This window comes from Spermophilus citellus, assembly GCF_964194105.1.
Source record: "Spermophilus citellus genome assembly, chromosome: 17".
NCBI classification, from domain to species: domain Eukaryota; kingdom Metazoa; phylum Chordata; class Mammalia; order Rodentia; family Sciuridae; genus Spermophilus; species Spermophilus citellus.
Window position 1 is genome coordinate 4925897 of NC_138199.1, and position 13169 is coordinate 4939065.

At 36.1% G+C, this 13169-nt stretch overlaps 1 protein-coding gene and 1 pseudogene across 3 annotated transcripts in view; both read right to left on the minus strand.

Moving 5' to 3' along the window:
* Positions 1-13169, minus strand: part of AKAP10 (A-kinase anchoring protein 10) — an 86503-nt gene that overhangs the window by 11607 nt on the left and 61727 nt on the right. The window contains exons 13-15 of one of the 2 annotated variants that reach the window (XR_014019376.1): positions 12087-12193; positions 7349-7401; positions 6707-6756 (exon numbers count right to left, since the gene is read on the minus strand). Coding sequence is in view for 1 of the 2 variants with exons in the window: in XM_081271513.1 (XP_081127639.1) it covers positions 6661-6756; positions 7349-7401 (149 nt within the window). In the remaining variant the exon portion in view is untranslated. Of the gene's footprint in view, positions 1-6660; positions 6757-7348; positions 7402-12086; positions 12194-13169 lie in introns of those variants that run through there. The other variant, XM_081271513.1, reaches the window with a different exon arrangement.
* LOC308635463 (Golgi SNAP receptor complex member 1-like) lies at positions 2038-2789 on the minus strand (annotated as a pseudogene). The gene has a single exon. The product of its transcript is annotated as a Golgi SNAP receptor complex member 1-like (transcript).

Below are 13169 nucleotides of genomic sequence, written 5' to 3' on the forward strand. Positions count from 1 at the left end.
GTGGCAGAGTGCTTGCCTAGCATGTGCAAGGCACTGGGTTCGATCCTTAGCACCATATACAAATAAAATAAACGCATTCTGCCATCTACAACTACAAAAACAATTTAAAAACTTATTAGCATGAAGTTGTTGATAATATATCCCTACAGTCATTTAAAAAAATTAAATAAATAACTTTATTTATGATACTTCACATATTAAAAATGCCAACTATATAGCAACAAAATTCCCATAAATTTTAACTGAGGCACAACTACCAATAAAATCAAGGCCCTTTGAAAAATCAAAGATAATGGAATATCAGGGGAGAGAAGTTTTGTTTTCCCAAAATAGACTGTAACAAATGAACTTACTTCCCTGACTCTTAAGATTCACAATGAGAAAACTTTCTTTTAAGGGCATCCCCAGTCATTAAACTGATCAATTGACCTATATTTATAAAAATAAACCCCATAGTTAAGAAAAATATATTAAATGCCCTCTGTACCCAGAATATAATAAAACTTTTGACACAAGAATGATAAGCCTCTCAGCCAGTCATCAAGTTCACCTGAACAGCAGTGTATACACACCATAGTGAAGAATGACAAGCTAATGTCCTCATTCCCTGTGGCACGGTCTGAAGCTGAAATAAACATAGTAAATTCCAATGGGGAAGAGCAGCAGCCTTCTCTTGGTGTGAGTGTAGATGTTAGAAGTCTTTAAACTACCTGGTAGTTCAGTAAGACAACTAATGAATTTACAGACTAAGAAATGGTTAAACTGGGAAACAATTCTGTTGAGTAGTTTACAATTTTGTCACCGTCCAAGAATGGTAATAGAAGACAGGTGCAGATAGACAGATTCTGTCACAGGCACCTTCAATAGTAAAATCATTCTCTGGATATCTAGAAAAGCTTAACAGATTTGGAATAAATAGATTTTCAAAAAACACAAGAATTCTTGATACAGCAGGCAGTAGTTCTTAAACTTTGCTCCTAAGTTGTGGAGCATTTACCAAAAGATTATCTGGATAGTGACTCCTGAATGTCTTTTTGCATGTGGTTTGTTGAATAAATCTCACTGAAAATTGAGCAGTCCCCCTGCTTCCAGTTACCAGCGTTAATGCTGACATAATAGAAAAAATTGGGGATGTTACAGACATTGGTTATTAGTTTTTTTCTTTTGTCATGGTAGAATTAAGATTTCATTATCTTGTTGCAGTAGTAGTAGATTTCATTATCTTGTAGTGGAAGAAAAAAACAGTCAAAGCCATGATGCTTCCTTTAAAAAAAGGCCTGTCATTCTTGATGATTTTCTAATAATATAGTTAATCCCAGTGTACTCACAATTTTTAAAAAGAAAAGATAAAAGCTTTTTTATTGTGTTCTCCATTTCAGATAACCTCAAACATGCTGTTGTTGGCTTATCAGCATCTCAAAAGAATCTGTGAAAAATGGAGTTTTCCTTGACTATCAAAAAAGCTGGGGACAGAGAACAGAAATCTATAGCCCAGATTTTCAAGAAAGGACTTGTGATTTCTCATCATGAGTGTTAAATAAAATAATTATTTTTATTCATAACTCAATCAGGTGACTGAAAGAAAGCAGTCTTTGGACATAGAGAAACCTGTCATTTTGAAGAGTCCAGCTATAAGATCTGGCTTGTCATCAGGCTTCAACACTATCACTGAAGCATGGAAGCTTTTTTTTTTTTTTGGGGGGGGGGGTAGTATCCGGGACTGAATTCAGGGGCACAACCACATCTCCAGCCCTTTTTGTACTTTATTTAGAGACAGCTGCTTTGCACCTCAACGTTGCTGAGGCTGGCTTTGAACTTGGGATTCTCCTGTGTCAGCTTCCCCAGATGCTGGAATTATAGATGTGCATCACCAGCTCTGTTTTTGATTGGTTTTAGTTCTGTTTTTGATATATTAGTTTGAGTTCACCCGGGTGGTCAGATTAATCATCAGGACAATCAACTTCTCTGTCCTACTTTTCCTTATTCCAAATCAGGGCGTGAAAGTGGTGGTCATCAAGAGTCCATGGAGATGTCCCATCAACAGAAAGCATACAGCAACAATAGGATGGTACAGACACCAATCACACCATCTAGGATGAGTGAGTCTCACTGCTTCTTAAGGTTGATCCTGTGGATCAGCCTGTTCAGAGCAGGGAAAACAATTGGCCAAAGTGTTCATTTTGCTGTGAACTGACTTCAACATTCCTCTCTGTGAAGTCATATTTCCTTTTATTGCCATAACAATGCTTATTGTTTCTTCTATGGATGATCTGAGTTTCTAAGGTAGTCATGTTCTTTGAGAAATAGTTCAATTCTTTGGTTTACTCCAGACGCACTTTTATATGACTCAATATCTTTTTGTATTGATCCCATAAGATTCTCCCTTTAGTGTATTGCTATAAAGCTTGCTTTGGTTTTATGAAATTCATAGGTTTAATCCTGTAATATGTCTCTATTTCACTGTAACTTATGCATCAGCGCTGCATTCAAGGAAGAAATATCTGCACTGCTGTTATATTCTGCCATTTTATCATTTATCCTTGAGTAAGCCTTGCCAAAAGTTGTTCAATCTCAATTGCCATTGTCTCAAACATTCTGTCTTGGCTTGATCTATTTAAAAACGGTGTTGTGTCAGAACTATACCTGTTGCATCTTCCATTTCAGATGCTGCTATGATTGTAACTTGTACATAGTTTACTGAAGGAAACTAGTTTCAAGTCAAGTTCATTTTCCACCTGTTGAGCCTGTTTCCTGAGATCTTCCCAGTAACTGCTGGTTCCTGCCGCCATCTTTGTTGTCCATCGTTGGTTGGGATAGGAGAGTAGAGATGATTCCCCTATTGTCATTTTAATAAATATAGAATCTGTGGTAATGTCTTCTCTTTCAATCCTGGCACTTTTAATTCATTCCTGACTTCATATTTGCCATTAATTAGTCAGGCAAAAGATTTATTAATTTAGCTGGATTTTTCAAAAAGGTAATTGTTTGCTTATTTTCTATCTTACTGATATTCACTCTGTTATACTTACTCCTGCTTTCTGCTTTCTTTAGGTTTTCTTTTTTTGATACCAAGGATTGAACTCAGGGGCATTTAACCACTGAGCCACATCTCCAGCCCTTTTTTAAATAATATTTTAAGACAGGGTCTCACTGAGTTGCTTATGGCCTTGATAAGTTGCCAGAGCTGGCTCTGAACTCGCAATCCTCCTGCCTCAGCATCCCAAGACACTGGGATTACAGGTATGTGCCATGGCGCTCAGCTCTCTAGGTTTTCTCCTTTTCTAGTTCCTTAAGAGACAGATTTTTTTTTTTGAATGCTCAAAATAAACATTTAATGCTATTAAGGTCCCTCTTAAGATAGCTTTCGCACTATCCTATAATTATTAGGTTAGGTTTTCATTTTATTCAGTCTAAAAACATTTTCTAACATCCCTTTTGATTTCTTTTTTAATTTATGGGTTACTACGAAGTGTGTGGTTTATCTTCCAAATATGTGAGGATTTTCCAGCTATGTTACTGATTTTCTATTTAATTTCTTTGTGACCAGAGATAGAATGATTTCAATCCTTTAAAATTTACTGAATTTGTTTCATGGCTAAGAATATCTTGATGAATCTTCCATGTGCACATTAAATTCTATTACTGAGAAAGAACCGTTGACATCTCCAACAGTTACTATGGGGTTGTGGTATTTCTCCGTACAGTTCTCAGTTTTGCTTCATGTATTCTGAAGCTGTTATTGATGTATTCATATTTTCTGGATGATTTTATGTCTGGTAATACTCCTTAAAGTTTACTCTAATTTCTAGAAATAGCTATTCAGTTTTTTTTTGTTTTTTTTTTTTGTACCAGGGATTAAACTCAGGGGCACTCGACCACTGAGCCACATCCCCAGCCCTTTTTTGTATTTTATTTAGAGTTAGAGTCTCACTGAGTTGCTTAGCACCTTGCCATTGCTGAGGCTGGCTTTGAACTTTTGATCCTCCTGCCTTAGCCTCCCAAGCTACTGCGATTACAGGCATACGCCACTGCATCTGGCCAGCTTACTTTTGATAGTGTCTGCATAACATTTATTTTTACTTCTACTTTTTACTTTAAACCTGTTGTTTTATTATCCAATCTGACAATCTCTCATTTACATTTGTAATGTAATTATTAATATGATTGGTTTAAATCTATCATCTTGTTATTTGTCCTACCAGTTCTTTCTTCTTCTTTTTCTTCTTTTCCTGTATCTTTTAGATTCAGTATTTTTGGGGGGCTTGGTTTATCTCTCACTATTGGTTTATCACTTATACAACTCATTTTTTATGTTTGCTCTTAAGGTTTATGGTACATCATACGACCTCATCTTTAAAGTTAGAATCTTAAAAGTTTATTTTCACTTCTTCCTTCCTGTTCTTTGTATTATAGTACATTTTACTTCTATGTATGTTATAGACCCTACAATACACTGTTATTGTTTGCCTTTAAATAATTATCTCTTTCAGGAAATGGTGGTATATAATCTGTGTGACTCAGAATGCTGAGGCAGGAAGATCCTAATTTCAAGGCCAGAATAGCAAGACCCTGTCTCAAAATAAATAAAAAGGGCAGGGATTGTAGGGGTAAAACACCCCTGAATTCTAATTCTAGTACGTTAAAAACAAACAAGCCAAAAACAACAAAAAACTCAAACCAAACCAAAATCAACCAAACAAAAAAGCCTCTTAAACATAAAAATATATTTTAAAAATGTAAAAAGGAGGATCACAAATTCAAGGCCAGCCTGATCAACCAGCAAGACCCTGTCTCAAAATAAAAAATAAAACAAAATAGGGCTGGTGATGTACCTCAGTGGTAGAGCGTTTGTCTAGCATGTGCCAACCCTTAGATTCAATTCCCAGTAAAATGTGTAAAAGAAAAAAGAAAGGGGTGGGGGAACAAGATCAACTTAGTTACTCATTTATTTACAGATGAAATTTCTAGCTGGTACCACTCTGTCCTCCTTGAAGAACTTTCTTAAGATTTATTTTAATTGTAAGTCTGCAAAAAATGAATTTCTTTAAGGTTTCATTTGATAAAAGTCTTTATTTTTATTTCATTTAAAAAGATATCTTCACTGTTTAGGCTATTTTTCTTCTTGGATATTAAAGATGTTGGTTCAGCTATCTTCTGGCTTGTTTGCATTTTGACAAGATTAATATTTTTATTTTCATCAAATATGAAAAATTTTAATCATTATTTGTTCGGCTTCCCTCCCTAGCCCTCACTAGTGACTGAACCCAGGGGCACTCTATCACTGAGCTACACACATCCCCCGTCCTTTTCATTTTTTATTTTTGAGGCAGGATTTTGCTAAATGCTGAGGCTGACCTTGAACTTGTGATCCTCTTGCCTCACACTCTGAGTAATCGGGATTATACTTTTTTCTTCCCAGTCTTCTCTCTGTTGTACTTCTTTTTGGATAGTTTCCACTGTTTTTCACTAATCCTTTTATGGCTTCTAAGAAGGTATTTATCTCATGCAGTATTTTTCATTTGATACAATTTTTTTTTTGGGGGGGGTGTAACCAGGGATTGAACCCAGGGTCACTCTACCCCAAACCTATTTGTATTTTATTTAGAAACAGGGTCTGGCTAAGTTGCTTATTGCCTCGCTAAATTGCTGAGGCTGGCTTTGAACTTGTGATCCTCCTGCCTCAGCCTCCAGAGCCACTGGGATTACAGGCGTATACCACTGTGCCAGGTCAGATACAATATTTTTTTATTTCAAGAAATTCCATTTGAGTCTTTTTAAACTAGTTGTTTTATGGCCTTTGCTAATTTCAGCATCTTTCTCATTTCTGAGCCTGTTTCTATGATTGAATCTTCCCTGGTTATGGGTCCAGTCTATGCTTCCTTTCATGCTTAGTAATTTTTGATCAGATGATAAACATTGTAACTTTATACTGTGGAGTGCTCAATTTTGTTGTATTCCTTTAAGGAAGATTGTCTTGGCATGCAGTTGTTATTCATAGAGCATTTCAATCCTTTCAAAATTTGCTTTTAAACTTGGTCAAGTTTAAAATTACTAGGGCTAATTTAGCTCTAGTAATAAGACATAACCTTTGTGAGGACACTATGCAATGTTTTATATAATATTATGGCCAGCATGACTTAGCATCTTAACTTCTAGGGATTCTTTCCCTAGATATGTGCATTTTTACTTCACATATACAGAGATTAGTATTTGGCCAAGGACTTGAGAGGACTCTCCTCTGCAGCTCACTTTCTAGGCCACTCCCTCTTTTCTGGTACCTTGTCCTATAACTTCTAGTCACAACAGCTCTTCCAACTTTGACTTCTAATTCCTTAATTCAATAAACCTATGGGGCACTGTTTGTTTTTTCCCTCTGTGTACTTTATAAACTGTTTCTAATCAGTGAAGGAAGTATCACTTCAATATTATTCTCCTCTCAAGGATTATAGTCCTATATTGCCTACTGTTCAATATTTGAAAATAAGTTGTTTTTAGTTTATCAGTTTTATAATTATTTATAGTGAGAAGGCAATTCCTATAGCAGTTAACCCTTCAAAGGCAGACACAGATGTACCCTATGTCCTTTTTAATTTTTATACATTTGGAATATAATTCTTTTCAGTTTTATACAAGCTAACTCAGAATAGAAATCATCCTTACCTTTGTAGATGTCCCCATAGGTTGATCATACTGAGCCTGCTGCATAACATCACTGACTATCATTTTAGCGATCTTCCAAGCTAGCTCTTCTTGGGCCTAAAGGAAGTAATTTAAACTGATGATAATGGTTATTCATTAGATGGATCAAGATGCACATAATTAGAGGTCCAAAATCAATCATATAGAGATATAATTTTAATAACAAATATTTTTCCATGTATTTTTTCTAGAGTCAGCTATTATTTTCTAGAGTCAGCCAATATGACTACTTTTGTGTTAGAAGGTCAAAATCTAACACTTTACATTTTCTACTCCCATCTCTCAATGAGAGATGGCTATTCAAGCAAGCCTCCACTTTTGAAAGTAAAATCAGAGTGGGGAAGGACAGCTTTTGTTTCTGCAATATGATCCATGCCTACTGATTGATGGAAATTTGAATGGACTGATATCCTTCAATGGCCATAGTCTCTGTACTGAAGTCCTGTGGTCTAGAATCATTCTTATCATCACCATGCAATTCTTAGTTGCTAAGAAGGGCCTTTCTTTTCTTGTTATATTCTGGATAAGGGAGCACAGATATGTCAAGCTGTTTAAACATGGGAACTAAAGAAAGAGAAAACTTAAAACCTTTCTTAGAAAAGGGTAGCATTTATAAAAGGGATCTTTTTATACTAAAAGTAGAATTTACCTCATCAGTATTTCCTTGTACCCACTTCTTCATAGCTTGTGAGAACATGGATCCTAGTAACAAAGCAAAATTGAATACAGATTTCATACATAATTTTACATTAAAAATGCTCTTATTTAAAAGCTGTTACTTTTAGACATGGATATTCTTTTCTAGTATGATCCCATCCAAAACATTAAGGAATATTACCATTGGTAAAAACCAAGTATGTCTGTATGTTCCATAACAAAGTATTTACCTTACAAATATCATAGAAGTGCTTTTGAAAAGCTATTTCAGAATTCTAGATTTTTTTTCCCTACTCTCCTTACCTGATGAAAGAAATTATCATCTAGAGTCAAATTTACAGTAAACATTAAAACAAACAAACAAACAAAAAACATCTAACCAGGACACTGATCTTAGGTAAGAAACTAGCAATACATCAGGAGATAACTGTGGGAGACCAACCTTACACATGACTGAGTTACAATCCCTGGCTGGGTGCTGAGGCGCTCAGTTGCAGAAATGTGGCAGAGCTTTCCCCACCCTTCTTGAGTCCGAGGGTCAGTGTCTTGTGCATGGGTGTGTCTTGCTACAGCCCCAGGGGTAAAGCTATGCTTACCTGTTCCTTTGTAATATAATCCCTTGCCCTGTTTAGGATAGAATCTTCCATGGAAGTGCCTTGTGTCCCCTTCTTTTACTGTGCCCTTGGGTGTGGCCTACCCAGGTGTCAGTCAACCTGCTAACAGTGGACATCATGAAGATAGACTCAGCCCCCTGAAACCTGACCCCTTGCCTCATTTAAATAACTTCTCCTCAATAAAAGGGGTCAGCATGTGTGTGCTCGCTCGCGCGCTCGCTCTCTCTCTCTCTTTCTGTGGACCCTTAAGGTCAGAGGAGCCGTCAGAGTGACCCCAAAGAAAAAGGTATTGTGTCTCTTGTGTGGTTATTTCGTGCAGCCCAGTTAGCCCAGTTGAACTGGAGTGACCCCTGAGCCTTTTTGTTGTGAGATCAGAAACCCGGCAGATAACAACACATTTATTATATTTTTAAACCTTTAGACCAGTTCCTATACAGTCTTCTAGTACAGATCATGTTGTTATAAGTTGGATTACCTAAATGAACTGGATGAGAACAAAATTTTAAATAGTCATCTCTATCCAAGCCACAGTATAACTCAACTTGAAATACAGTCAAATACTGGTCTGGTCAAATTTTACTATCAATGAGGACAAACAGAGCCACAGTGTTAAATGCTTTGCCTAAAATTTCACCCAGCTGTTCAATTAATCAATGCACTGCTTTCTTATCAGGCTTATCTGCAGAGTCACACTACTGACAGTCTCTTTCTTATTGACACTCTGTTCTTTACCTCTAATACCTATATCTTCCATGACAATTCTGTGTTCCCCCTTTAACATGGAGTTTATCCAGGATCCCCATTGTCAGCCCCCCCCCTTTTTTTCCAACTTGTAATTTTCTGGACATCTCATTCCCTTCTTTGGCTTTAACTTCCTTTAATATGCAAATAATTCAGAATTTCCTCCTTGAGCATCAAATCCTTATTTCCAAATTTTCCTCCTTGAGCATCAAAGCCTTATTTCTATGGCTTTAAACCTCCTTTAATATGCAAATAATTCAGAATTTCCTCCTTGAGCATCAAATCCTTATTTCCAAATTATATAAAAGAATCTCAAATTTCACATGTTATAAAATCATCTACCTCTTATCTACTCTTTTTTTGGTGTGTTCTCTTAAATTTTTCTTTCAGAGAATCTATGTTAAACTACTCAACATAGGGCTGGCGATGTGGCTCAGCAGCAGAGCACTCACCTAGCTTACGTGGGGAACTCACTGGGTTCCATTGCTGGCATAGTAAAAATGCTACTAAATTCCACCTTGAAATGCAGTCTCTTGAACTTATCCTTGGAAGCCTCATGAATCTGACCTTCTTTCCAATTCACGCTACCACTAACTTCAAATCCTCTTCGAATTACTCCTAATCCTGCTGCATTGTGTTTTCTGACACCAATCACTCCCCAACCACAATTCATTCTTATTTTAGCTCACAACATCTTTCTATAATTCCTTCTTGTTACACTTTCTCCGAGATGATTTTTAATGTAACTTTTTAAATTACCTTGTTAAAAAGCCTCTGATATACACTCTTCTCAAAATTCTACTTTTTCTTCCTCAGTGCTGTATTATCAGAGATGCAAAACCCAAATTAAAACTACAGGCTGGTAAATGACAAACATTCTGTCCAGCTATACTTAGCAAGGAAGGAGAAGAAAGTAAACGAAGGGGAAATTGCTGTAAACAACTACTATCAAGACAGTATTCTGAACAAATTACATCTCCCCATTTCTTGATTACTTCATCTATAGAATGGGGAGGTGGTATATATCAATGTATTATCTAAATTGCATGAGCTTGAAAATGCTAAGAAATATTCATTATTTGGGTGTGAGAAGAGAGAGAAGCCTCTGTGAGTATCGTAAGAAGAAAGTAATCTGGGTAAGAAAATTCAGGGTCTCAGTGTGCAAAAGGCAGCCAAATTTAAGAATTCTTTTTTTCTTTATTCTGTGGTACTAGGAATTGGATTTTTAAAAAATGTATTATCTCTTTTTTAATATACCTTTATTTTGTTTATTTGTTTTTATTTAGTGCTGAGGATCGAACCCACCCAGTGCCTCACACATGCAAGGCATGTGGCTCTACTGCTGAGCCACAACCCCAACTCCTGGATTTTTTTTCTTAAATGGAATTATGTAGTCCAGAATTTTGTCATCCATAATCTCTAATGATTTTTTTTTTTTTTTTTTGGTGGTACAGTGGATTGAACTCATGTCTTATGCATTTTAGGCAAGATCTCTATCACCAAGCTACACTCCCATCCCCTCTAATGGAATTCTTAAAAATCAATTAATACAATCAAAAAATATTTAATAAGTAACTATGTACCTGGCTGGCATAATTTTAAAATTGGAGAATATAGTGCCAAATAAGACAGATAAAATCTCTTCTCTCACAGAGGCAATATTCCAGTTATGAGAAAAATAGATTATAAGAATTATAAAATAATTTCAGTCAATGAATAAGAAAGAAGTGGTATGTTAGTAGTACAGATGATTTTAGATCTTGAGGTTGGAAAGGGCTCCCTGAAGAGACTATGCTGAGAAAAGGAGGAGCCAGTTGTGGCATGAAAGTCATGGCAGAGGAAAATAGCAGCTGCAGAGGCCCTAAATGTAAAGAGACCTCAGAAAAAGAATAAAAGATAGTTGAATTAGAGCTTAGTCTGTGAAAGAAAGAGTAGTTCATAGTAAGGTAATAGAGACAGAAGGAGACATTCATAAGTCACAGTAAGAGGAGAAATTTTATTTCAAGTGCCACAAGAAGCCATGGGAAAGGGGTGAAGTGACATAGGCACATGTAAGGAAATTCAAAACATGGGGGGAAAGGTTATAATAAAAAGTAAAAGGTACCTTCCCTCTTCTTAAAGTAACTGCTGCTGAATTTTGTGCATATATTTTCAGGTGATTTTTAAATGTATACACCAATATAGTCTTTTTAAAAATGTTATATATGTATGGCAGGGGGTGTACAGGTGTAGCTCAGTGGTAGAGGGAACTCTCATCTAGCCTAAGAGAGGTTCTGAGTTCCCTAGCACTGCAAAAATGTGTGTGTGTGTGTGTGTGTGTGTGTGTGTGTGTGTGTGTAGAAATATAAATCACATATCATAGCACTTATAATTTATGACATGTTACTTGAACCATCAAAATTTCCAGTGTAGAGGCTGGGGTTGTAGCTCAGTGGTAGAGTGCTTGCCTAGCATGCGTGAGGCACTGGGTTTGATCCTCAGCACCACATAAAAATAAATAAATAAAATAAAGGTAATGTGTCCATCTATAACAAAAAAATTTTTTTTTTTTTTAATTTCAGGTATAACTTCTAGTTTTCAAGAAATGCTATGAAGAGGTACTGGGTTTGACTGTCAGCATTACATATAAATAAATAAAATAAAGATCCATCTACAATTTAAATAAAAATTTAAAAAAGTAAATATATTTTTAAAAAAAGAAAAAAAAATGCTGGGAAGGGAGCAATAACATAAATAATATAATCAGGAAAATCCAGAAGGTTGAACATTCTGCAGGGTTCTTAGCCTGATTGTTTCATAAGTCTGGTCATAAGGAAGAAACCAAGCTACAGTAAAAACAGACCGAGGTTATATCCTCCTATTTATATCATCTTTGACATCTAGCACAGTGCCTGGCACATAGGAATCATTTAAATGCCTTCTTAGTGAATGAATGCAATCTCTGTGCTCCTATATTACCAAAAAATACTTAAAAATTTGAGACATCTGGAAAACCAAAGGAAGAACCAAGATATGTGGATGTATTTAACAAACTCCTATTTGTAACTTTATATAGGCACATCTTGATTAAAGTAATAATGCCAGTAAACTGGTGGATGTGCTTGCTGATAGAGATACGAACCTACTGCCTCTACCTTCAAATATAGCCCACTTGCAGCCTAATCTCCACTTAAGCTTAATCTACAACTATCCTCCCTTACTTAGATTCTGACCAGAATGTTTTGTTTCTCTGCCTCTCTTAAAGCGCGACACTTTATTTCCAAACAGCTGCCAGAGCAATCCCTTTAACACATAAGTCACATTACATTGCTTCCCTGATCCAACCTCCCATGTTTCCCCAATACTTTCCAGTCCTTGCCATGGTCTCTCACTCACCTTCTACCACTCATCCCTTTGCTCACTGCACTCCAGCCACAATGGTCTTGTCCCTTGTTTCTTTAGCCAAGAACACTCTTCTTCCAGATATTGCCTGAGCTTCTCCCCTATTGGGTTAAGATCTTTACTTAAAATGCTGTCGCCTCAGTGAGGCCTTTGCTGAAGACCATTCAAATACCACTACCCACTACTCTGCCAGCCCATTACCCTACGTTTTATGCTTACACACACACACACACACACACACACACGCTCATATTTACAAACATGTACATAAACAGTATTATCTCTTAAATGTCTCCTTCACTATCATTTAAGTTATAAGAAAAAAAAATTCTGTTTTCTTCTCAGGACCTAAAACAGTAGACATATATAATAGGCACTCATCAATTTTTTAGAATAAATGAATAAAGAGATTGAGCAGAGATCATGATTTAGGAAAAAATTTCTTGTGTACCTTTTTTCATAATACATCTTACTTCATATAAAACAAGTTAACTTCAAACTCCCAATTCCTATGCTATGCCTATAATATTTCCAACATCTGTATATGGAGTAGTAACATTGCTTCATGAGCTGTCAGAGGTATAAGACCAGATTTTTAAAAAAAAAAATTAAATAGAGATTTTTCTGTTAATACTGGAGACCCCATTATCCTCATTGACAAATGCTACCTAATGACACTAAGAGTTCTTCCTGGCCAATGTCTCACAGAGGTCATCCAGCACTTCCTCTATTTCAAGGCTATCTCTTCCCAATATTCATCTTTTACCCAAGACAAGACACCTAACTACTAGACTGTAAGTTTCTTGAGGACAGGATCTGCACCTTCTAACATGCTCAGTGAATATTAGTATACAGAGGCACTAAAAAATCATTTAGTGGGCTGCAGATACTAGCTCAGTGATTTACTAGCTCAGAGAGAATACATTCCTAGCATGCCTGAGGTCCTGCATTTAATCCCTAGCACAGGCGAGGGAAAAAAACAAGCAATTTGATGAATAAAGTGTTTATATTTTCCCTTAGTCTTTACATTCTTCTTAACTGAGGACCTGAGACTTCTCTGACAAAACAGAAAATAAA